Below are 21,566 nucleotides of genomic sequence, written 5' to 3'. Positions count from 1 at the left end.
TCTTCGTTATTAGCTTTTCTCAGTCAATTCATCATTTTCCACTAAGTTTCTGTCCCATGAAACGTAAACGGACAGAAAATTTGATCATAGTGAGCTAAAATCTGATCAAAGAGTAACTGATTGTGACTTTCACTTGTGTCCTATTGTAGGGAGGGACTGTACAACGGTGTCGTTAAGGTGATGTATTTAGGCTCTTTGTGTATTACCATTCCTTTTGGTTTAACTTCCAGTAACTATCTGTGGTGCTGACACTACTCCAGAAGCTATCATGTGCCTCCCAACCTGGAATGTTGAAAAATAGAGAAGTTGGATAACTTGGGTTGAGTCAGAAAGAAGTAATATTGTTAGATAGAGAAGAATTGAAGTGAACCTTGATAGGTCTTGAATAGAACATTGTGCCGCTCAGAGCTATTGCTTGGTTAACTGACTCCTTTGTAGCAAAAGTCACAAAAGCAGAACTGGAGAAGGGAAGGTTTTATTTGCAATAAGGACGATTTCTTGCTTAAAAGTGACTTTGTGCGTAGTCTATTGCAACGAACAAGAAATTATGAGGAAGAGAGGATTTTACCCCTTTGGATGCCGAGTTACTGGATCAGTTACAATTGTCACGTTTTCGACAGCTCCACACTTGCTGCTGAAGAACATTGATATAGCTTCTTTCTTTGCTGCATAGTTTACCTGATAAGTTCATTGAGAAGTTATTTAGATGAGTTCCAGATGTTTTTTAAGTGTTAGTGAGTTTCAAAATTAGAATGCATTCGAGAGAATTGGACTATTTCTCAATCTTAGATTCATGTGTAATAAGGAAATAGACTGCACAAACAAAAGATAAGAGGAAACCCTGTAGACTTACGTTAGTAACATGTATGATTCTTGATTCTGTGACATCTTGCTGATACTGTGATTCGCCTGGAAAGAAGTTGCAACGAGGCAGCAGGACAGTCAGGGAAGTAGTTAAGCGGAAATATCTTATTATAAATGAAGGGGAAATGTTAGCTGCTCCAAAACATAAGAGTTTCCATACCAGATTGTGGTGAGGGTTTGAGTTCTTCAATTTTCTGTTTCTTCAACTGCTTTGATTGAATAATTCGGAGTTCTAGTTCTTGCATCTTTTCTTTCACGTTCTTTATTTCCTGATAAAAGAAAGAAGAACAGCATCATTTGAAATGTGAGGAATCAATAGTCACATGAATGACAGCAATAAAGCATAACTATCAAATAACGTACTGAAAAGATATCTGGCTTTGTGGACTGATAGGAGAGAAGGCTCGGCTTTTCAACATCCTCTTCAGCTTGCTTATATTGGAGAACACTGCTAAACTCTCCTGAATTGGGGTTGACGATGCCATAACGCCTCTTTCTGTTCAGGTTATATGCAATATGCGGTTCAGTGGATGTGATAATTCCACTCTCAGGTTTCCTAGCTTTATCGGATTGGGAAACTCTGTGCCTGTAACCAACTGCAGGAACTTCTCTTTGAAATATCTCGCTATGTTGTTCACTATACACTTCAGGAAATACTGGTCCATGCTGCTGAACCCCTTTGTTTTCATGTGCCTTGATATCAGACTTAGACAATGTACGGCTTTCTGAGTCAAGAACACGTTTGGAGCTTGCTCGTCCCAAACGATCCCAGACACTAACATGAGGCGCCGTTTCTTGGTGTGGAGATGCATCATGGTATCTTGCAGACACAGCTCTTCCTGAGACGTTTTAATTAGAGCAAAAATGTCACTCGTCATATCTTCAGAAGATCATAACTTGTCAAGAAGCAAAATAGTACCTATTGGAACAAACTGAGAATCCAGTTCTCTTTCTGGCAAGTATGGGTGCTTCTTTAGGATTCTACTCCTTTCATTCATAGACTGCTTCATATTTGTGCAAGGATCAATTAAGAGATGGAAATTGCATAAACAATTGATAAACCAATTCAGAACCAGAAATTATTAACCTTCCAACCTTTTCATATTTAGCAGGATTCCTATCACATGGTTGCCTAGTGGCTGAAACGATGACCGAGCGCAGTATTTTTCTAGAGTAACCAGACGAGTTCCAATCTTCTTTCTTTCTTCGTTGTGCCCTTCTACAAGGGCTATCAATGAGCTCTTGTCGTAACACCTTCATTTTTTCAACTTTTGGTGATACAGGAGCCTCGATGTCTTCTATGGGAGCAGTAACTGATATCAGCTGTTCCTACAAAGCCATTCACATTAAGTCCGTGACCAAAAACTGGTGCAACATTCACACATATGAAAGAAACATATGTCCTAGTCTTACATTCATCGAATTAGTAGCACCGGCAGCTTTGCAATCATAATCATCATGCTTTTTGGAGCTTAAACCTTGTTCAATTAGAGTATCATTAACGCCAAAGTCAACAGCAGTCTTAGGTCCAGAAGCAGAATTAATTTGAGAGAAGTAGTTCACTAGAAGCTCCCATAAGCTGAAAAGAAAACACACACATCAAAATCGCATGTTAGTCACCGATACCTGTATCAAACCAACAAAGAAGGGATGCAAATAACAAACCAGGTAACAAATTTCCAAGATTGCTCCCTAAGAAATGCCTCCAAATCTTCGCTTACCTGTCTCTGATTCTTTCCATTACAAACAAGCACCGTAACATACTCCTGAAACAATCTGATTCATCAGTAAACACGAAAATCACCTGATTCTTAAACAAAATCAGTCATCAACCTGCAATTTCTGCTCCCACAGATCAAATATACAATTCAACAAGATGAAATCAGTCCAAACAAAGTGATTACATACACATAGACCTATTACAGATCCTGTAACTCAGATATTTCTGCAACATAACCTCATACAAGAGAAATTTCCATCGAACAATCAAAACAATAAGGGAAAAAGTAAAAGACAAGCACCGATATCAAATCCGTCGGATAAAATTCACATGAAGAGAGACGACGAAGATAATGTTACTTCTGTGAGCAGAGAACAGTGCGTACAAGAGCAAAAGTAAAAACCAAGGAAATCGAACTAAAAACCTAAGAATCGTCTCTAGAACAAAGAGGAAGATGAAGAAAAAAGAAGAAGATGACGAACAGCGAGGTCGTCGGAGTAATCGTCAGTGAAGCGAGGAAGCATATCGGAGATGAAGAATTTAAGTCGAGAAGCCGACTCCGATTCTCTCGACATCCGAAATGTGAGTCCATCTTTAGTCATCTTCGTATTCACTGACCTTGCACTTCTCGCGGCCGCGATTCTCGAAATTTCGCTCGTCGCCGGTGGATTCGTCGGAACCAAGCGAAGCGCAACTTTGGGGAAAACGACAAAAAATGAACACAGTGCTATTTCTGTTATAAAAGGCCCATTCTGCTGCGCAGGCCAATTTCCCTCCCTCGAACATTAATAATTTTGGAGTAGGGTTTTTAATCAGGTTTTAAACTTTTAATTAACATGTTGTTTTTGATTAAAAAGCTTTTAATTAAACATCTTGACGAACAAAAGATAATATAGAGAATTTTACTACTACTACTACAAAAAAAAAATTTCTGGTAACCAAACATTTAAATTAAAAAGAAATTACTTGATTGATTGTCAAAATATTTATCTTACCACTGAAAAAGAAAAGAAAATTTTGATATAATCAATTTTTATACTATTGGCAATAACTTCATTTTATCAACCATTCTATGAAATAACAAGTTTACAGATTTATGTTCTAGATATGTAGATAGAGAATATTTTTACGAATATTAATAATAAACTATATCAACTAAATTTTGACATTTTTACTCATTAGATATTAAAATTTAATTTTTGTAGGAACGTTATTAATAAATTTTCGCTTTTATAATTGATTTCACGAATAATATGACTAAAAGACTACTACCACGTTAGCTCCGGTTTTTTTTTATTTTTATTTTTTAACCAGAATTTTATGGACTTTCCAAAAAGCAAATGAGTTTGGGCAATTACAACAATAGTCCAGTTACAAAATGGAGAGACCAGAAATCGGTGCCAGGAAAAAAAAAGAAGATCGGATTCTATTGTTTCCCGGTGGGCAGAGAGTCGGAAGCACTAGTTCCGGCGGATTCAAGCTCCACGGCTTCGTGGTAGCAACGCTGGATCGAAAATCAACGACGGAAGAAACCGGTTTCCATCATCGATCCCTTTCCTACGAGCCACCTGACCCGCTACAGATCTCCCGAAATGCTTAACCTTCCGATACACCGGCACTACGTTGTCAGGTCCCGACCTAGCAACCTGACAAACCAGATCTATCCCCTCTCTTCTAGATCTGAACATTTCTACCCCTCCAAGCAAGAACCCTTCGATTCAGACTAGTGGAGACAAATCGTGGCGAATCCAGGGACCGATGGCTCAAACAGATCCACTGAAGCCGACCTCCACGACCGCCATCTAAGATCCACAGGATCTATAGCTAACCACCAATCGAACAGCATAACCCACCTTTCTTCCCTCGACTTCCGCTGTAGCCGCAGCGGCCAAATTGACGGCTGAGCCACGAGAGTCTCTGTCCCTCAACCTTCCGGCGTCCTCTACCAGTGGCTCGAGAACATAACTTTTCTACCGCCAATCCGGATCCACAGCTACATCGAGAGGAAGAGATACCACACCGCTGCTGCCGGAGAAAAGATTCTACTTGTTGGTGTCGGATCCCGCACCAGAAGTCCGAGACCAACCAAAGATTGCCACGTAGTCAAGATAATGGCCCATAAAGGATAAAGCCCATTGGACCCATGAAGCCGAAGGAACGGTTGAAGTGGTTGTCACCACTTCGAGAATCCGAAGTGACTGCACTGTGACATTAGTTCGGTGTAGAAGACACGGGTAAGTCGGTTCAAGGACACTTGGGCCAAAAAGGCGAGGCCCATGAAGATCAGAGTCAACTCAAATTCAAACGTTGAGCATTAAAGTCAAGGAATCAAAACGGACACATTTAAGAAGGAATAATTGTACTTAATTACTCATTTTAATGTCGTTTCTCTATGTATAAATATGGAGGCCAATGGCCATGTAAAGGACACATCTCTCTTTTGAGCAAGAAATACGATAGCAATTTTTGTATTCATAAGCCTTTTGCGTTCTTATTTTTTGTCCCTCAAGAATAATCTTTCCTACTAATAAAAATACTTGAGTGTGTGAATCCGACATCAACATTTTGGCGCCGTCTGTGGGGAAAGAGGATTCTTGAGTGGTCAGATTTTTTCTTTATTACACTTCCGAGATAAGCAACAATATCCGGAGGAGACGCCGTTGAGACATCATTGGCCGAAACCCTCAAAGCTATGCAGCAAACCATGTCGGATATATCACAAAAGTTCTCGGATGTGGAAAAGGCCGTCGATACGTTGCAAACATCCCAGGTATCTCTTAGTCAAAACGTCAACACTATACAAACTCGTGTTCGCTCTTTAAGTGCAGGAAACCTTGTGGGAATCCGAAGAGGGATATTCAACTCGCCAAGTTCCGCTACACGAAATGAAACCAGCGGACAAACAACTCCCGGTGCTACTAATAATGTAGCTCAGACGTTGGAAGAAGAGACACAGCTCGGAGATGAAGAACAACTTGCAGCTCAATACGAGCAGGAGAACCTCGACCAGTTCGAGACCATGAGGAAGGTTAGCCAGGAATTAAAAGAAATGAAATCAAAATTTCATCAAGCTACAAGTTCGGAGCCAGACATCAATCGAGTCATTGAAGAAGCTAGGCGAACACCTTTCATCTCGCGAATTGCAAGTTTGAGGATCAAAGATTCCCGGAAACTCAAGTTGGACCCTTACAGCGGATTGGAGGATCCAAAAAGCTATCTCGCAGCTTTTCTGATCGCTGCTGGAAGAGTCGAATTGGATGAAGCTGATGAGGACGCAGGTTACTGCAAATCTATGTGGCCAAGCTCTAATGTGGTTCACCCAATTAGAGCCGGGTTCGATAAGCAATTTTGACGAACTGTCAGCCGTATTCTTAAAGCAATATTCCATCCTTATGGATAAAAGCGTTTCGGATGCCGATCTTTGGAACTTATCGCAAGGGTCAAGTGAGTCACTTCGAGTTTTCATCACCAAGTTCAAAGGAGTGCTGTCAAAGCTCCCAAGAATCTCACAGCAATCAGCTTTATCTGCCCTACGAAAAGGGTTGCGACATGATTCAAGGTTTAAAGAAGACTTAATACTTCATAAGCCAGACACAATTCAAGATGCACTCTTCCGTGCAAACAATTGGATGGAAGTAGAGGACAAGAAAGAAAATTTTGCCAAAAGAAATAAGCAAGAAAAGCCGGCAATCACCGTACCTACCAAGAAGTTCGAGCCTAGGGAGAGCAAAGGACCAAGAAAATTCGGGTCGCAACCCTTCAACAGTACTGTCAGAAAGCAATTCCAAGGAAAAGGAAGGTCAAACACTTGGGTCCGCGATGAAAGTTTATATTGCGATATTCATAAAGTAACCGGACATTTAACCAAGGATTGTAGTATCCTTAAAAGGCACCTTGCGGAGCTTTGGGCCAGTGGAGATCTTTCCAAATTCGATATAAAAGATTTTGTGAAGGAATACCACGAAGCAAAGGAAAAAGATCAAGATTCCAAAAGACCAAGGTTATCCAACGAGGAAGAACCAAGGAGTTCGAAGGGTAAGATCAATGTGATTCTAGGAGGCTCCAAATTTTGTCGAGAATCGATAAGTTCCATCAAAAAACATAGACGAAATGTCTTACTCAAAGCAAGCTTGAGCGAAGAAGTTGATTTTCAAGGTGCCTCAATATCATTTAACGAAGAAGAAACGCGGCATCTCGAAAGACCGCATGATGATGCTCTAGTCATTACCCTTGATGTTGCTAACTTCGAAGTATCAAGGATCCTTATCGATACAGGCAGTTCGGTCGACTTGATATTTTTAAGTACTTTAGAAAGAATGGGAATCAGCCGAGGAGACATAGTAGGACCCCCATCTCCATTAGTTGCGTTCACAAGCGAGTCAGCCATGTCTCTCGGAATAATCAAGCTACCGGTCCTTGCCAAGAAGGTATCGAAGATCGTGGACTTCGTTTTCTTCGATAAGCCCGCAGCTTACAACATCATCCTCGGGACTCCCTGGATTTATCGAATGAGAGCAGTCCCCTCTACATACCATCAATGTATCAAATTTCCAACATCAAATGGGGTGGAAACAATTCGGGGAGATCAAGAAGCTTCACGGACGTGTTACTTAGCTAGCCACCGTTTGAAGATCCAATAGCAATTAACAAAGCCCGCAAAAGAAGGACTAAGGCAAAAATTTCCTAGTGGGCAGGAAAAAGAGGATGTAGTAGTCGAAGTGGTATTGGAAGAAGACAAACCAGATCGGAAAGTCCGAATTGGAGCAACTTTGACTGGCCAAATAAAAGAAGCTTTGGTCGAACTTTTAAGGAGAAACAAAACATCGTTTGCATGGTCAGCAGCAGACATGCCTGGTATAGATCCAAATATAATTTGTCACGAGCTAAACGTGGATCCGAGCTTCAAGCCGGTGAAACAGAAAAGAAGAAAGCTCGGAGTGGAGCGAGCCAAAATAGTAAATGACGAAGTGGATAAACTTTTGAAGATAGGGTCCATAAGAGAAGTACAATATCCGGAATGGGTAGCAAATACTGTCGTTATCAAGAAGAAGAATGGGAAAGATAGGGTCTGCATCGACTTCACAGACCTCAATAAAGCATGTCCCAAAGATAGTTTCCCGCTCCCACATATAGATCGACTTGTAGAGTCCACCGCTGGGAACGAGCTGTTAACATTCATGGATGCCTTCTCGGGTTATAATCAAATAATGATGAACCCCGAAGACCAAGAAAAAACGTCATTTATCACTGATAGAGGTATCTATTGTTATAAGGTAATGCCTTTTGGTTTGAAAAATGCAGGAGCAACTTATCAACGGTTGGTTAACAAGATGTTCCATAATCATCTCGGGAAAACAATGGAAGTCTACATAGATGATATGTTGGTTAAATCGTTAAAGAAAGAGGATCACGTTAAGCATTTAGAGGAATGTTTTGATATTCTCAATAAATATCAAATGAAGCTGAACCCGGCGAAGTGCACATTTGGAGTCCCATCCGGAGAATTTCTTGGTTATATCGTGACAGAAAGAGGGATTGAAGCCAATCCAAATCAAATTAACGCCTTTCTAAAAATGCCCTCTCCAAGAAACTTCAAAGAAGTACAACGGTTGACTGGGCGGATTACGGCTCTGAATCGTTTTATCTCGAGATCAACAGATAAGTCGTTGCCTTTCTACCAAATTCTAAAAGGGAACAAAGGATTCCTTTGGGATGAGAAGTGTGAAGAAGCTTTTGGGCAGCTTAAGGCATACTTAACCACTCCACCTATATTGTCCAAACCGGAAGTGGATGAAAAACTTTATTTGTACGTATCGGTTTCAAACCACGCGGTTAGTGGAGTCTTGGTTCGGGAAGACCGTGGGGAGCAGAAACCAATTTACTACGTGAGCAAGTCAATGACGGATCCGGAAACTAGATACACAATGATGGAAAAACTTGCACTCGCGGTGGTAACTTCGGCTCGGAAGCTGCGCCCATATTTTCAATCCCATCCGGTTGAAGTATTAACTAACCAACCACTCCGAACAATACTTCATAGTCTAAGTCAGTCCGGACGTTTGGCGAAATGGGCGGTGGAGTTAAGCGAGTACGATATAGAATTCAAAAGCCGGATCAGTATGAAAGCTCAGGTTCTAGCAGATTTCTTAACCGAGCTACCAATACCTGGAACGATAGAGCATTCGAAGAACCAAACTTGGAAATTACACGTAGATGGGTCTTCAACAAAGCAAGGATCCGGAGTGGGAATCAAGTTGGAATCTCCAGCATCAGAAATTCTAGAACAATCATTCCGGTTGTTATTCAATGCCTCCAACAACGAGGCAGAGTACGAAGCCCTGATTGCCGGACTTCGATTAGCACAAGGAGTTGGAGCTAAGGAAATATTGGCTTATTGCGATTCGCAATTAGTAGTTAACCAGTTTAATGGAGACTATGAAGCCAAAGACTCAAGAATGGAAGCGTACCTCGAAGTGGTGAAGGATCTATCTAAAAATTTCTCGAAATTCGAATTAATCCGCATACCTCGGGGAGAGAATACAACTGCGGATGCACTTGCCGCATTAGCGTCAACATCAGATCCTGAGTTGAAAAGAGTTATTCCAGTGGAATGCATTTCGGAGCGAAGCATTCAAGACAACAAAGAAACCCTCGTCGTTACAAGGTCTCGAGCAGCGGCACGCGACCGTGGCGAACCAGAGATCGAACCGCCACCCAACAAACGGAGGAAGTCAAGGGGATCAAATACATCTAACAAGGAACCCGTTGTCTTAGCTGAAGATGTGATTCCAGAAACAATATTAGAAACCGAACCGTTAATCGAGGAGGATGTTCTTGAACCAAACGAACATCCCGAGCCAGAGCCACGAGTATTTCACAAGGTTGACCAAATTCCGGCTAAAGACTGGGGGGCTGACTGGAGGGAGCCAATAAAACACTACATTATGACAGGCGAGCTCCCAAGGAATAAGTGGCAAGCCAGAAAAATGAGAATCGTTAGCGCGAAATTTTGTCTGTCAAAAGACACGTTGTATAGACGAGGTGTCAGTGACCCTTACCTATTATGCATTTTTGGGCCCGAAGTCGAAATCGTTATGAGCGAAGTGCATGAAGGATTATGTGGGAGTCATTCATCAGGAAGGGCTATGGCTTTTAAAGTTAAAAGAATGGGATATTATTGGCCCACTATGATTACAGATTGTGTTAAGTTCGCCCAAAGATGCAAGCGCTGCCAACTCCATGCACCATTGATCCATCAACCGTCGGAATTATTCTCCTCCATTTCCGCCCCATACCCGTTTATGAGGTGGTCAATGGACATCATTGGACCATTGCACAAGTCAACTCGAGGTGTACAATACCTTTTAGTCCTTACGGACTACTTTTCGAAATGGATTGAAGCTGAGGCGTATGTTGGTATCAAGGATTCGGCGGTGAAGACCTTTATTTGGAAAAACATTATATGTCGACATGGAGTTCCGTACGAAATAGTCACTGATAATGGACCACAATTCATTTCACACGAGTTTGATGCCTTTTGTGCGGACTGGGGAATCAAAATTAGTTATTCTACTCCACGATATCCGCAAGGAAATGGTCAAGCTGAAGCTGCGAACAAGACGATATTGAGCAATCTCAAGAAACGTTTAAATCATCTAAAGGGAGGATGGTATGAAGAACTCCAACCCGTCCTGTGGGCCTATCGCACAACCCCTAGGCGACCTACAGGAGAAACTCCATTCTCTTTGGTTTATGGCATGGAGGCGGTAGTACCAGCTGAACTCAATGTGCCTGGACTTCGCCGAACAGAAGCACCGTTAAATGAGGAAGAAAATTCAGCAATGCTTAATGATTCACTAGATACCATAAATGAAAGGCGTGATCAAGCTTTGATTCGGATCCAGAATTACCAGCAGGCAGCAGCCCGGTATTACAATTCTAAGGTTAAAAGTAGGCCGTTCTTCGTGGGAAATTATGTATTATGGCGCATCTTCGACAACAAAAAAGAAGAAGGTGCCGGTAAACTCGGTATTAATTGGGAAGGACCTTACATTATTACCGAAGTGGTTCGGAACGGTGTTTATAGGTTGAAAGACTTAGAAGACAATCCAGTCAAGCGACCTTGGAATGTGATCAACCTAAAGAAGTTTTATGTTTAAAGCTGCATGCATTGTTTATGTACATGAACTACGGTGTGGCTTGATCCCAAAATGGGTACGTAGGCAGCTCGGAAACGAGTTCAGCTATTAATAAAAATTTGTTTTATTTCTTTATTAAAGGAAAAAGGTTCGACTGTGCGAACAATTGAAGCAAATAAAGGTTCGGCTATGCGAACATACAAGAGATTGGAAATAGAGCGTTTATTCAAAAGACGGAATGTCCCTCATCGTACACTTCGGACTATGAAAATCTTGTTGACGAGCAGAACACTTCAACTCCTTGACCAGCAAGATCGAGGATTGGCATCATGCAGTCCGGAATTCGAGCAAAGTCAGAGATTCCAAGCTCAATCCACTCCCCGGGGTGAGATTCAAGGATGTGAAGATCTCTTGACACCGTAGTAAGCCTGCGTTGCATCCGGTTAATCCTCTTCCGGAGTCTCCTCTTTTCCAACATAAGCTTCCGGTGTTGGAGCGCGAGTGCCTCTATGAACGCCGTCGCTGTTCCTTGGTCTCTGATTGGGAGATCCCTGATCAAAGCACATGGGGCTCGGATCTGAGATCTTAAGAAGCCGCGAAGTGGAGGAGGCTGCCTGCTTGGCTCATTTGGAACATCTTCGTTTATCATTCCGATTCTGGAGAAGTCGGGCATAGATTCTGAACAGCGAAGATTGAACTCCATACCTACTAAAATGAAAAGAATGGTGAGGAGTAAAGGGAAATTGAGACTATAATTTATAGGAACGTCATATCCCTAGCAAGCTGCGGATTCTATCCTAGGAATGGAGTGATTCGCGGAGAGATTTATGCCCTCGAACAGATCCTGCATTAAAAGACGCATCTCCGAGAATATTTGAAAAGTAAGGAAAATTGCAAATGTTTCCATAAATAAAAAGGGGCCGAAGCCCCTTACGAGTTCAAAATAAGTGAAGAAGTTAGAGAACATTTATGGAACAGGCTCCTTCATCGCCGGTTTAGTCTTCGAAGTGGACGCCTTGTTCTTGGCATCCACTTCGGGATGATCCCGAACGCGTTTCCGACAGGTGCTGGCCTCCTCCTCGTCTTCTTCCTCGCTATCAGATGGAACGGTATGGACCGGGGCGTTCACGGGACCCGGGACTCCTTTAGCGCGGAGATACATCCGAAGCATCTTCGGGATCTCAGCGACAGAGTCAAAGTTCCGCCATTCCCATTGAAAGGGATCACTTTCCAAGGCCCGTATCTTCCTCTCCACCCGAGCAATGCGAGCCTCGAGTGTTTGCCTTTTGAGGCCCAGCCGTTGCCTCTCTTCACACAAGCGACGGTGCTTGTCGACAACCTAGTATAAAGATGAATGAATAAGATGAAACAAAAAGTTTTTAAATCAAAAACTTTAAATATTTACCTTGTCAATAAAATCGCAAGCCTCTTTCTTCTCCTTTGAAGGAAAGTGAAAGACGGCGTGGGGGAAAAGAACGCCGGCCGGTTCAAAGCCATCGCCGGACAAAAAAAGTGGGCTGCCGGGATCAACGGGGGCTACTTTTTCGTTTTCCATTCTTGAAATATTTCTCAAGTAAGATTCTAAAATCGTGTTTAAATAAAGCTTAGAAGTAGGTAAGCCTTTATTTATAATGATTTAGGGTTTGTCTTGGAACCATAAATCCAATAATGGTAGTGTGTCCGAGTGGTTTAAACCATTTTTGGAAAATCGAGAAAAGGCAGTTATTGCATTAAAGACGAGCCGTTTTCCTTACTTATAAGAAGGGAAAGAGCAACCGTCGCGTTAACTACAAAAGTTTCTAAGGCCCAAGCCCAATAAATTTATCGAGTTGACTAAACCCGAAGTGGGGAACTCGCTTTAAGCCGAGCTCAGTTCTCGCATTCTTAAGAGAAAGGTCTGATCAGCCTAAAAATCTCAAAAGCATAACCACAAGGCCACAAAAGGTTAAAAGCGGACTTTGCAAACCCGCATATAATTTTAACCAAACCCCCTTGGGTCATAACCTAGAAAGGTTTAAAAGCCTCCTCAGGCAAATATCTTGTTCAAAAGAAATGATAAAGCCTCCTTAGGCCAAAAATAAGTTCGAAATTTAGTTTAAACTAAATGGGACAATCCCCAGTTTAAAGTGGACACAGCCACTACGGATCGACCTCCACCTCGGACTCCGGCTCAGCTGTCAAAGTTTCACTCGCCTCCTTAATTGGCGCTTGATCAGATGAAGCTCCCTGACCACCCTCCGCGGTACAACCATCCTCCGGAGTGACCTCCGGCACCGCAGGAACTTCGGTTGGGACAACGTCTTCCGTCTCACTTGAGCCTAAAAAAAAAAATAATAATTCCAGTCAATCAAAGGTACAAGGTAAGAAAAGGTAATGAGTATCAAGAGCCAAAAGTTACCTGCCCAGTCTAGACCCGATTTACTTATAGGAGGAGATTCTGTGAAGAATTCCTCAAAGTCCTGCGGGTTGAAAGTCGAAGCGGGAAGAGCTGCCAAACGACTCCGCTTTTCAGAAAGATTGGTCGACAGTTCAGCCCTCTCCTGCACCTCGGAGAAATCTGCATCATGGATTTGATCCAACAGAATCAAATTGCTCTCGTGCTCCTTGACGTCTGATTCCAGATCTGACCTAGCCTTCTCGGTTTGAATGAAGCGGATGGCCCCCTGGATCAACTCCATCCCACGTCCCTTAACATCTTTTCTGGCTTTCGATGCCGACCTTGCCAACTCGGAATCACGCAACTTGGCTAGCGCCTTGTACTTCGCGTCAAGCTCGATAAGTTGGTTGTTCAGGGTATCGGCGGTTGATTCGGATTCATGAAGTCTACCCTGAACACCAGAAAGTTCATCCTGGAGTTTGTAATTCCGGTCGTACTGGTCTTGCAGCTCCCCTTTTATCTGCGCAAGCTCGGATGTTAAACTATCGACCTTGTCCTCCAGATCGTGCTTGGAGCCTGCAGAAGAACTGAGTTCAGCCTCAAGAGCAGAGAATTTCTTCTTCCACATGTCAATCTCCTTCTCCCGTCCAATGACCAACCCTTCGTAATGTTCAATCATGTCGTTAAATTCGCTGTGAGCCTGGCATTATATATAAACCCGGGATGGCGAGTCAGTTTGAAGAATGGCAGTACATAAAAAAAAAAAAAAACAAAAAACGGAACTAACCCGAGATGAATGATGAGCGTGAAGCAAATAGCGTTCACGAATCGCAGGGCGCCACTTATTGAAGTCTGGCAAGATCGAACCCGATCGGGTCTTGAAGCATCGGAAGACGCTGCCTTCTTTCTCCATAGCTGCGAAGAAGGAAGAGTTGTAAAAATTGGAATCTAAATAGAGACAAAAACTTTTAAGACTGTGTAAATCACCAAACCTGAAAGCGATTTGACTTGAGGGACAAGAGCAGGCTTTAACCTCGAGGAAGCATCTCGGGATTCAGAATCTCCCTTTTTTGGAGATGCGCTCCGGGCAGTCTTTTCACTGTCAGGCTGGGAAGAGGAAGACATTTCAACCGGTCGTGGAGGACCCATTGGTTCAATAGTAGGGGATGATCGAGGTGAACGGTCAGTCCGGGCCCTTGACTTCTCCCTTCGCGGGGAAGAATCACTACGAGAGGACTTGTCTCTCTTCCTGCGAACCAAGTTCTTAAGAGGTTCGTTGTTGAAATCATCTCGGGGAGGACGAGGTGAATCACGGCGAGGAGATCGGTCCCTCCGAGGAGAACGTGAGTCACGATGATCACGACGAGGAGTTAATCTGAAAGAAGCAACGGATCTGGCTCCTTCGGTGCTGCCATCATCAACCAGCAGGGTCCTACTGTAGTCTTTTTTATCTATAGAAGTCGCGAGAAACTTTTTCTTCTCCTCACAAGCCTCAGCTATCGGCTTGGAAAGCACCTTACGCTTGGCCGCAAGGGCCCGAGATGACATCCCCTGAGTTGAAGGAGGAGGCGGAAGTTGGTGAAGTTGACCTGGTGGACTCATCCTGAGTCTGTGGTTAGCTTCTAGGAACCGTTCAAGAGTGAAAGAATTCCAAAGGGTTTCCCCTTCGAGGATTATCTTGAAGAATTCGATGAACCCTTCGGACGGGAGAGTGGAAGCGATGAAAGCTGCGAAATGAAACAACAGTTTTAGTCAATAAAGATAATAAAACAACCGGAAAAGATATATGCGACCTAATCTCTACCAGGCTTCGCAGACCACTTTGATGGGAGTAAATCTGCAAGATTTCCAATCGAAGCGGGAGTTTCCTTAATCAGAAACCAAGGATGGTGCCAATTTTCATCCTTGTTTGGAAGGTGCGAGATGATGTTTCTATTAGCATTCGGATACGCTGAGAAGTACCCCGTCTTCTTCAATGAACTCCTTACGCTTAGAAGCTCATTTAGTTCAGTGACTCCGATAACATATCCGGCCTCCGCCGCGATTGTTATAATTCCGAGGATAGTACGAAGAAGATTAGGGGTTAATTGAGGAAGAGCAATTTCAAGAGCTGCTAGGTATCGAACCAGGGCTTCGGGAAGGGGAAAGGTCAGCCCGCAACCTTTAAAATAGATCTCGTATACACAGAAGTAGCCGTCGCGGTGGCTTTCTAGGGACTCTGTAGGATCAGCCATATGCGCCTCTGCCATAATTCCCGGTGGGATTCGGCAGAGCCCCTTCAATCGCTCAAGGGATTGAAGGGTGCAGGTGGATCTATAGTGCGGACCGGCAATATCATTAGGGTGGGTGCACTCATCATTGCTAGAATGCCTCTCATCGAAAGACGGAGACTCGGGTCTATCGGAATCGGAAGTCATTGGGAAGAATGAAAAATTCAAGTTTCGGGAAAAAGAAAATTTGGAGAGAGAAGTAGAAGGAGTTTTAACCACAAAGATCAAGAGTAAAAGTAAGAATGACAAAGAAGGTTACCTCACGCAAGCTAGGTGATAATGATGAAATTGTCTTGGGAATCGTGGAAGAAGTGGGAAGGTTTTTTCCCGCTTTAATAGTAAATAATCGATATACGGTCATAATGGCGACAGATGTCACGCGACTAAATATGGGTAGCGCCGAAATTAAAGGTCTGATGGGATCTTGGCGGGAAAAAATCAGAGGATTCCTCGGAACGCAATCTTTGGTCATTAAAGCATTTAAAGTCCTCCGAATTGGAATAGTACTTCGAAGAACTTGGGGGGCTAATTGTTGGTGTCGGATCCCGCACCAGAAGTCCGAGACCAACCAAAGATTGCCACGTAGTCAAGATAATGGCCCATAAAGGATAAAGCCCATTGGACCCATGAAGCCGAAGGAACGGTTGAAGTGGTTGTCACCACTTCGAGAATCCGAAGTGACTGCACTGTGACATGAGTTCGGTGTAGAAGACACGGGTAAGTCGGTTCAAGGACACTTGGGCCAAAAAGGCGAGGCCCATGAAGATCAGAGTCAACTCAAATTCAAACGTTGAGCATTAAAGTCAAGGAATCAAAACGGACACATTTAAGAAGGAATAATTGTACTTAATTACTCATTTTAATGTCGTTTCTCTATGTATAAATATGGAGGCCAATGGCCATGTAAAGGACACATCTCTCTTTTGAGCAAGAAATACGATAGCAATTTTTGTATTCATAAGCCTTTTGCGTTCTTATTTTTTGTCCCTCAAGAATAATCTTTCCTACTAATAAAAATACTTGAGTGTGTGAATCCGACATCCACACTACTCACCACTAAACTCTCGTTGCAACCACAAACAAGGCCGACGATGAAGAACAGAAAGAAACTAGGGGGAGGGAGAAGAGCAAACGCAAACCGGAGAAGAAAACCGGCTGCCGGAAAGGCTCCTCTCCCTCAGATCTATAAAGGCGGCTAGGGTTTTGAAGAGAGAGTATCAGCTTTTTTGCCTCTCAAAGGCGCCTTTTTCGCTTAAGGTCAGGCCTGTTCTTCTTAGTTGTCTATTTTGAAGCCTCTAATCCGTGTGGAAGCTTATAAGATTTTGAAAATATACAACCCATCTATAAAAGAGAAGATATCACTCATGAAGATACTACTTGGTCCTTTACCAATCTTTATCATTTATAAGCTGTTGTAGATATCAATGATGTGATCCACTATTACAAAAAAACCTTCTTTATAGTGTTGCACCTCAACATGAATTATAGGCCATAAACAAGAAGGTTTCTGATTTGGAGCAGCTTAATCCCGAACTTAAGGTGGTGGGTGACAAAAATTATGAGAAGCTGGATCGCGCAGTCAGGCTAGAAAAGGAGCGAAACGAGGCGAAGGCTCAATCAAAGGCGAATGAACAAAGGATAAGGGTCCTGATGGTTGAGCTGGAAACATCCAAATCAAACTCCGCCAAGCAAAACAAGAGCTCGATACCTCCCAGGCGAAACCGAATTAAGTAACGCTTGGGTATGATTTCCTCATCAAACTCCAGAACCATGATTTAAAGAAGTCAGCTCACGAGGCAAAGAAAGAGGTCAAAGGTCAAAGGTCGCAGGCAGAAGTTTTTTCAAGAGGTGGGAGGGCTTTTCAAGCACCTGAAGGCAAAAGCTCGCCTGATATCCAACCTCAATGAACTTTAGCGTAATCTGTAGATGCTGGACAACTTAGTGAAGGCAAGTGTCACTCTCAAAGATGAAGTCAAGGTGGTGAAGAATTATCTGGATGCAACCAAGCAGAAATTGGCTGTCGTACCGAACACTACCTTCGAATTGCAGCAGTTTGCTTCTCTTATTGCTGACTCTCCTCCTTCATCAAAGTCATGTTTATAGGCGCTCGCGGATAAGGCCATCGCTGAATTTTGTACATCGAGGTTCCTGAAACCTCTACATCTCGACAGATCTCTCCTAAAAAGTTTGCTTTTGATCAAAGTGGTTCGAATGATTCTGTTGTTTGTGTTACGCAGGTGGTTGGGCTCCGAGATCCAAGCACTTAACACGCAGGTATTAGATCCAAAATAGTAGTAATAATTCCCTCGGAGTTTCCAACTGGTCCTTAGGAAGAACCGTAAACTTCGCTGATAATCAACAGGTCCTTAGGATAATTTCCTTCGGAAGAACCGTAAACTTCGCTGATAATCAACAGGTTCAGGGATCAGAGCTAGTAGTAACCGTAAACTTCGCTGATAATTTCCAACGGAACCGTAAACTTCGCTGATAAGCAGTCAGGGATCAGAGCTAGTGAACCGTAAACTTCCCTGTAAAAACCTTTAAGCTTCGTCGTCGTTGATCAACAACAGAATCTTCATTTTCCGATCTCCGATTTGCTCCAAAGTGTGAGAAAAATGCCGTTTGAAGAGAAAGCAGGATGGGAGGATAGCGATTCCAAGTTCTGCGGCGTTGAAACTGATTTCTCCGACGATGTTTCTTCTCTTATCTCTTTCAATACCGACAATGGCCGCTTCGATTTTGTTCTCGTTCCTTTGCTTTGTCTTCTCTATACTCTCTTTTCTTCAATCGCGATTCTCGTATTCTTGTACATTAATGGCGTTTTCTTCTTCTTTCTTTTGTTTATCGCGTAGATGAATCCTTCGTATAGGCCTGGTTTAGCCGATGAAAGCAATTATGATACTAGGGTTCTTCCATTCGCTGACTCTTACTTAGTGGTGCCACTTTTTAGATGGAGATTGCGTGTAACTGGTATGATTCTTTGCTTTTCTTGCGACTGAGAAAGAAGAATTTGGGGATCAAATCGGTGGATGATTTTTTGTTTTAAGGTAAAATTAGTTCGTGGATTGATTTGGATTCTGAAGATGAGATCGTGCGAAGGGATTCAGAAACCACATTGAAGGAAAAAAATAGATTTATGATTTAAAAGGTGGACAAACCCAGGGCACAAGTAGACTCTCTTGATCTTCAAAACCCACGCCTTGAATACAACGAAAAGGATAATGAATGAATCACCGTCATCCGCCAATTCCGAATTCACGCCAACGATATAAACGTTTTTGAAGGAGGACGACGTGAATGCGAAATTAGCGAATAACGGTGATTCATTCATTATCATTTTCGTTGTATTCTAGGCGTGGGTTTTGAAGATCAAGAGAGTCACCTGTGCCCTCCATTCTCTTTTGTACCTTGAGATTATGTTTAGTGGATTTTGTCCACCTTTAAATTATAGGCTAAGCATCTCACCGTACGGGTGTGTTTATGATTGACGCTTATGGGGGGTTTAAGTGTTAATTGAGGGGCAAAAATTGAGTCTTGTTAATGGATTTTTGTGATAATGTTGCAGTCATGCCTTCTTCCTACTCCTAAAGGGACTTCTTGCGCCAATTATGCTAGATGTGTGAATCAGATCTTACAGAGATTGCCTGAAATTGAGGTACTCTTCTTTCTTTTTGATATCTGTCAAGCTTTTCAAGAACCTCTTCAATGAAAGCTCTAATCTTTTTTCTTCTTTGTTCTTGCTTCAATCTGATCCTGCAATGAAGTTGTGGCTTAGGATTCCGCTAAAGGATTCTGATACAGAAGATCCAGTAAGATTAAGTTTTGTGCCTTTCTTAGATCATTTTGATGCTGCAATTATGCTGCAATTATCAGCCTTTTATATCCAGATAGACAAGTGGAATGTCTTTGATCTTATCACCTGAAACACTCTTCTTAATATATGCAGAAAGATTACTGGGAGATATGGAATTCGTTTCGTCTTCTTTGTGACCATGATAGTAAACTGTTTGTTGCTCTTGATGTTCAGTGAGTCCCGAGAAAACCCTTGATTCAATGATTCTTTTTCTTTTCTTTAGCAGACATAACAATGTTTCCATTCTGTAGGAGTAAGCTACCATCTGAAAATGCACTAGGGCGATGGTTTGGAGATTTGGTGAAAGCAGCCATAATAAGCACTGAAGTAATAGAAGACGTAGCAATTTTTTTCCCGCATCATTAGGCACTGAAGTAATCAATCCCGATTCATAGAAATGCTTCTAATTCCATTGCCAGTGTTTCGCACCAACAACTCAGCATCCAATCTTATTAAAGAATCACAGAGAGCTTATAACAAGACTTTTTCATCATAATGTACAGGTAGAAAACAAATTGCTCTTTTGACTTCTCTACAATCCCGAGAGTTATCAGAAACAGATTTTCATTCATAAACATTAATCTTGGTTATGCAGGCTATAGTATCCGGAAAACCTTTGTGTAATCTTCAAACGGATTCTGTTGATATCACTGAGGGTCAGTCTCCTCTATTCCTTATGGGCGCTAATGGTCAGCTACTATCCTTTGTGACTGTTTCCTGTAGTATATTTATGAATAACTTTCATCATTTCGGCTCTCAGATATGCAAATGCACCCCAATAGCCGTATTTTGACTATCTTAGTTCTTTGTTCTTCAATATGGAACCACTTTCTGAACAAGAACGCAAAGAGGTTATCCACAGAGATCGCTTTCACACACCCTTGCAGGTTAGCTCTTCTTCATGGGGTTTAACTTTGTATTGGTAAACTAGTCTCCCTCTGTTTTAAATATCATTTTTCCCTCTGTTATATGCAGCCACTGAAGTATAATTTAGAAGCCCACAGCTATGAGGGCATTGAGAGAGACACTGTTAAATACATCCAAGTATGTTGCCTTTTGCTAGTTTGTATTCCACAACATCTTTAATGTTATCATGTCTCTTTTACGGAAGTTTACCTTTTTTTATGCCGAGATCAACAGAAGGGAAATAGTTGAAAGACTAATGAATGTGTAATGATGAAAAATCTAATATTACACCATTATTTATCAGTGTCTTAATCTTTGTTTTGCTAGTATCGAAGGGCAATTGCTAGAGCCTTAGAGGACAGGGTCCCTAATGAGAAAGCGTCCGAATTAACTACTGTAAGTCACCTGTTAATTTTTTAGGATGAATCACTCGGAAAGTACTAATGTATGACGTAGAAAAGAATCCCTATGCTGTCAAAACACTCCATGTGAGTTTTCAGAAATTGAGTCTATTTAAAGATGCTGATTCTATGATGGTTCATTTCTAAAACTTCTACAGTTTTAAATTATACTTTTGTGGTGCTATCCTTGCTGACAGGATTTGGTTACGACGAGAGGATGGGAAGGCATTGTTACCATAATCTCTCAGTGACATGCGTTTCTGGATTGCTCCTGAGAAAGCTGATATATTGGTCAGTAATTACAGGTTTTGGTGGCTACCTTAGAGTATTTTCTATTCATTTGAATCATTATCTATGTTAGAGTAATTACAGGTTTTACTAATTATAGTGTGATAGTACATTAGTGTTTACTTGCTCTTATAGTCTTATTTGACACAAAGTAGTTCATTCAATTAAAACAGATTGATTAACTGTTATGATATATGGTCAATGACCTTTCCATCTTTGGAAATGGAGTCCCATTTGGCTTGAAGTAGTTAGTCTAATAATCAAACCAGAAGCTCGCCAAATTACCCTTGTGGCTGTGTAAGAGGGAGAGTTAACATTGATATTACAGACTATCACTATCAGACGTTTATTTTATAAGATGTGGATTGATTTACCAAAGAAAAAATGGAACAATGGGTGATTAATACAATTGAATATTCGTCTAATTCCTCAATTTTTTACCATCGAAATTTTATAGTAATTGAGAATCCACGTGGCGTAAAGAAACAAAAGAGAATCCATATGGATGTGGAGACGAGACGCCGCTTCTTTGATCGTGGCGAAACTCTTTATTGGGCCTTATTTATTTTTTGTACTACTTTGTGTGCTATACTATATTTCTTTTATGAAATTAATGAAAATTGTGTATTTCATTTCATCATATGCCAAACATTCCAATTTAGCATTGAAATACCTTTCTTTATTTTTTGAGCATTGAGATACTTACACAACATGTTATAGGCGAACAACCTTATTCAAATCTAGCTTTG

At 41.9% G+C, this 21,566-nt stretch overlaps 3 protein-coding genes across 4 annotated transcripts; 1 reads left to right on the top strand and 2 right to left on the bottom strand.

The window, feature by feature from the left end:
* Positions 1-87: 87 nt before the first annotated feature.
* LOC9314815 lies at positions 88-3,340 on the bottom strand. 2 transcript variants are annotated; one of them, XM_021027797.1, is made up of 11 exons: positions 3,067-3,340; positions 2,530-2,630; positions 2,278-2,443; positions 1,960-2,187; positions 1,784-1,865; positions 1,228-1,703; positions 1,025-1,133; positions 854-909; positions 569-678; positions 371-458; positions 88-282 (listed from the first exon to the last, which is right to left on the bottom strand). In XM_021027797.1, exons 1-11 carry the CDS (start codon positions 3,184-3,186, stop codon positions 220-222), a joined length of 1,599 nt encoding a protein of 532 aa, XP_020883456.1. In that variant the 5' UTR covers positions 3,187-3,340; the 3' UTR covers positions 88-219. The 2 variants fall into 2 exon arrangements, with proteins under 2 accessions (XP_020883456.1, XP_002878748.1); XM_002878702.2 differs by having other exon boundaries at positions 1,960-2,193; positions 3,067-3,339.
* A 9,521-nt stretch (positions 3,341-12,861) lies between these two features.
* LOC110229208 (meiosis-specific protein ASY2-like) lies at positions 12,862-15,597 on the bottom strand. The gene is made up of 5 exons (XM_021028795.1): positions 14,904-15,597; positions 14,092-14,826; positions 13,887-14,047; positions 13,121-13,799; positions 12,862-13,040 (listed from the first exon to the last, which is right to left on the bottom strand). Exons 1-5 carry the CDS (start codon positions 15,514-15,516, stop codon positions 12,862-12,864), a joined length of 2,367 nt encoding a protein of 788 aa, XP_020884454.1. The 5' UTR covers positions 15,517-15,597.
* A 1,698-nt stretch (positions 15,598-17,295) lies between these two features.
* On the top strand, positions 17,296-21,061 carry LOC9314814 (protein arginine N-methyltransferase 1.5). Its single transcript, XM_021027844.1, has 12 exons — positions 17,296-17,459; positions 17,607-17,643; positions 18,935-19,024; positions 19,134-19,178; positions 19,316-19,395; positions 19,474-19,549; positions 19,642-19,725; positions 19,818-19,911; positions 19,983-20,109; positions 20,198-20,266; positions 20,456-20,524; positions 20,727-21,061. Exons 1-10 carry the CDS (start codon positions 17,296-17,298, stop codon positions 20,202-20,204), a joined length of 804 nt encoding a protein of 267 aa, XP_020883503.1. The 3' UTR covers positions 20,205-20,266; positions 20,456-20,524; positions 20,727-21,061.
* Positions 21,062-21,566: the final 505 nt, after the last annotated feature.

Source organism: Arabidopsis lyrata, assembly GCF_000004255.2.
Source record: "Arabidopsis lyrata subsp. lyrata unplaced genomic scaffold ARALYscaffold_4, whole genome shotgun sequence".
NCBI lineage: Eukaryota > Viridiplantae > Streptophyta > Magnoliopsida > Brassicales > Brassicaceae > Arabidopsis > Arabidopsis lyrata.
The sequence above is the reverse complement of the archived record's forward strand: the minus strand, read 5'-3'. Positions and strand labels throughout refer to the sequence as shown.

Coding starts and splice junctions, on each gene's coding strand:
- LOC9314815 (XM_002878702.2), bottom strand. CDS start 3,186: ATGACTAAAGATGGACTCACATTTCGGATGTCGAGAGAATCGGAGTCG. Junction 2,631..3,066: donor ATTACTCCGACGACCTCGCT/GTTCGTCATCTT, acceptor AGATTGTTTCAG/GAGTATGTTACGGTGCTTGT. Junction 910..1,024: donor CAAACCCTCACCACAATCTG/GTATGGAAACTC, acceptor ACTTCTTTCCAG/GCGAATCACAGTATCAGCAA.
- LOC110229208 (XM_021028795.1), bottom strand. CDS start 15,516: ATGACTTCCGATTCCGATAGACCCGAGTCTCCGTCTTTCGATGAGAGG. Junction 14,827..14,903: donor AAAGTGGTCTGCGAAGCCTG/GTAGAGATTAGG, acceptor TTCATTTCGCAG/CTTTCATCGCTTCCACTCTC. Junction 14,048..14,091: donor TCAAGTCAAATCGCTTTCAG/GTTTGGTGATTT, acceptor GTCTCTATTTAG/ATTCCAATTTTTACAACTCT.
- LOC9314814 (XM_021027844.1), top strand. CDS start 17,296: ATGCTGGACAACTTAGTGAAGGCAAGTGTCACTCTCAAAGATGAAGTC. Junction 19,179..19,315: donor ATTCTGATACAGAAGATCCA/GTAAGATTAAGT, acceptor TAATATATGCAG/AAAGATTACTGGGAGATATG. Junction 19,912..19,982: donor ATTCCTTATGGGCGCTAATG/GTCAGCTACTAT, acceptor TTCGGCTCTCAG/ATATGCAAATGCACCCCAAT.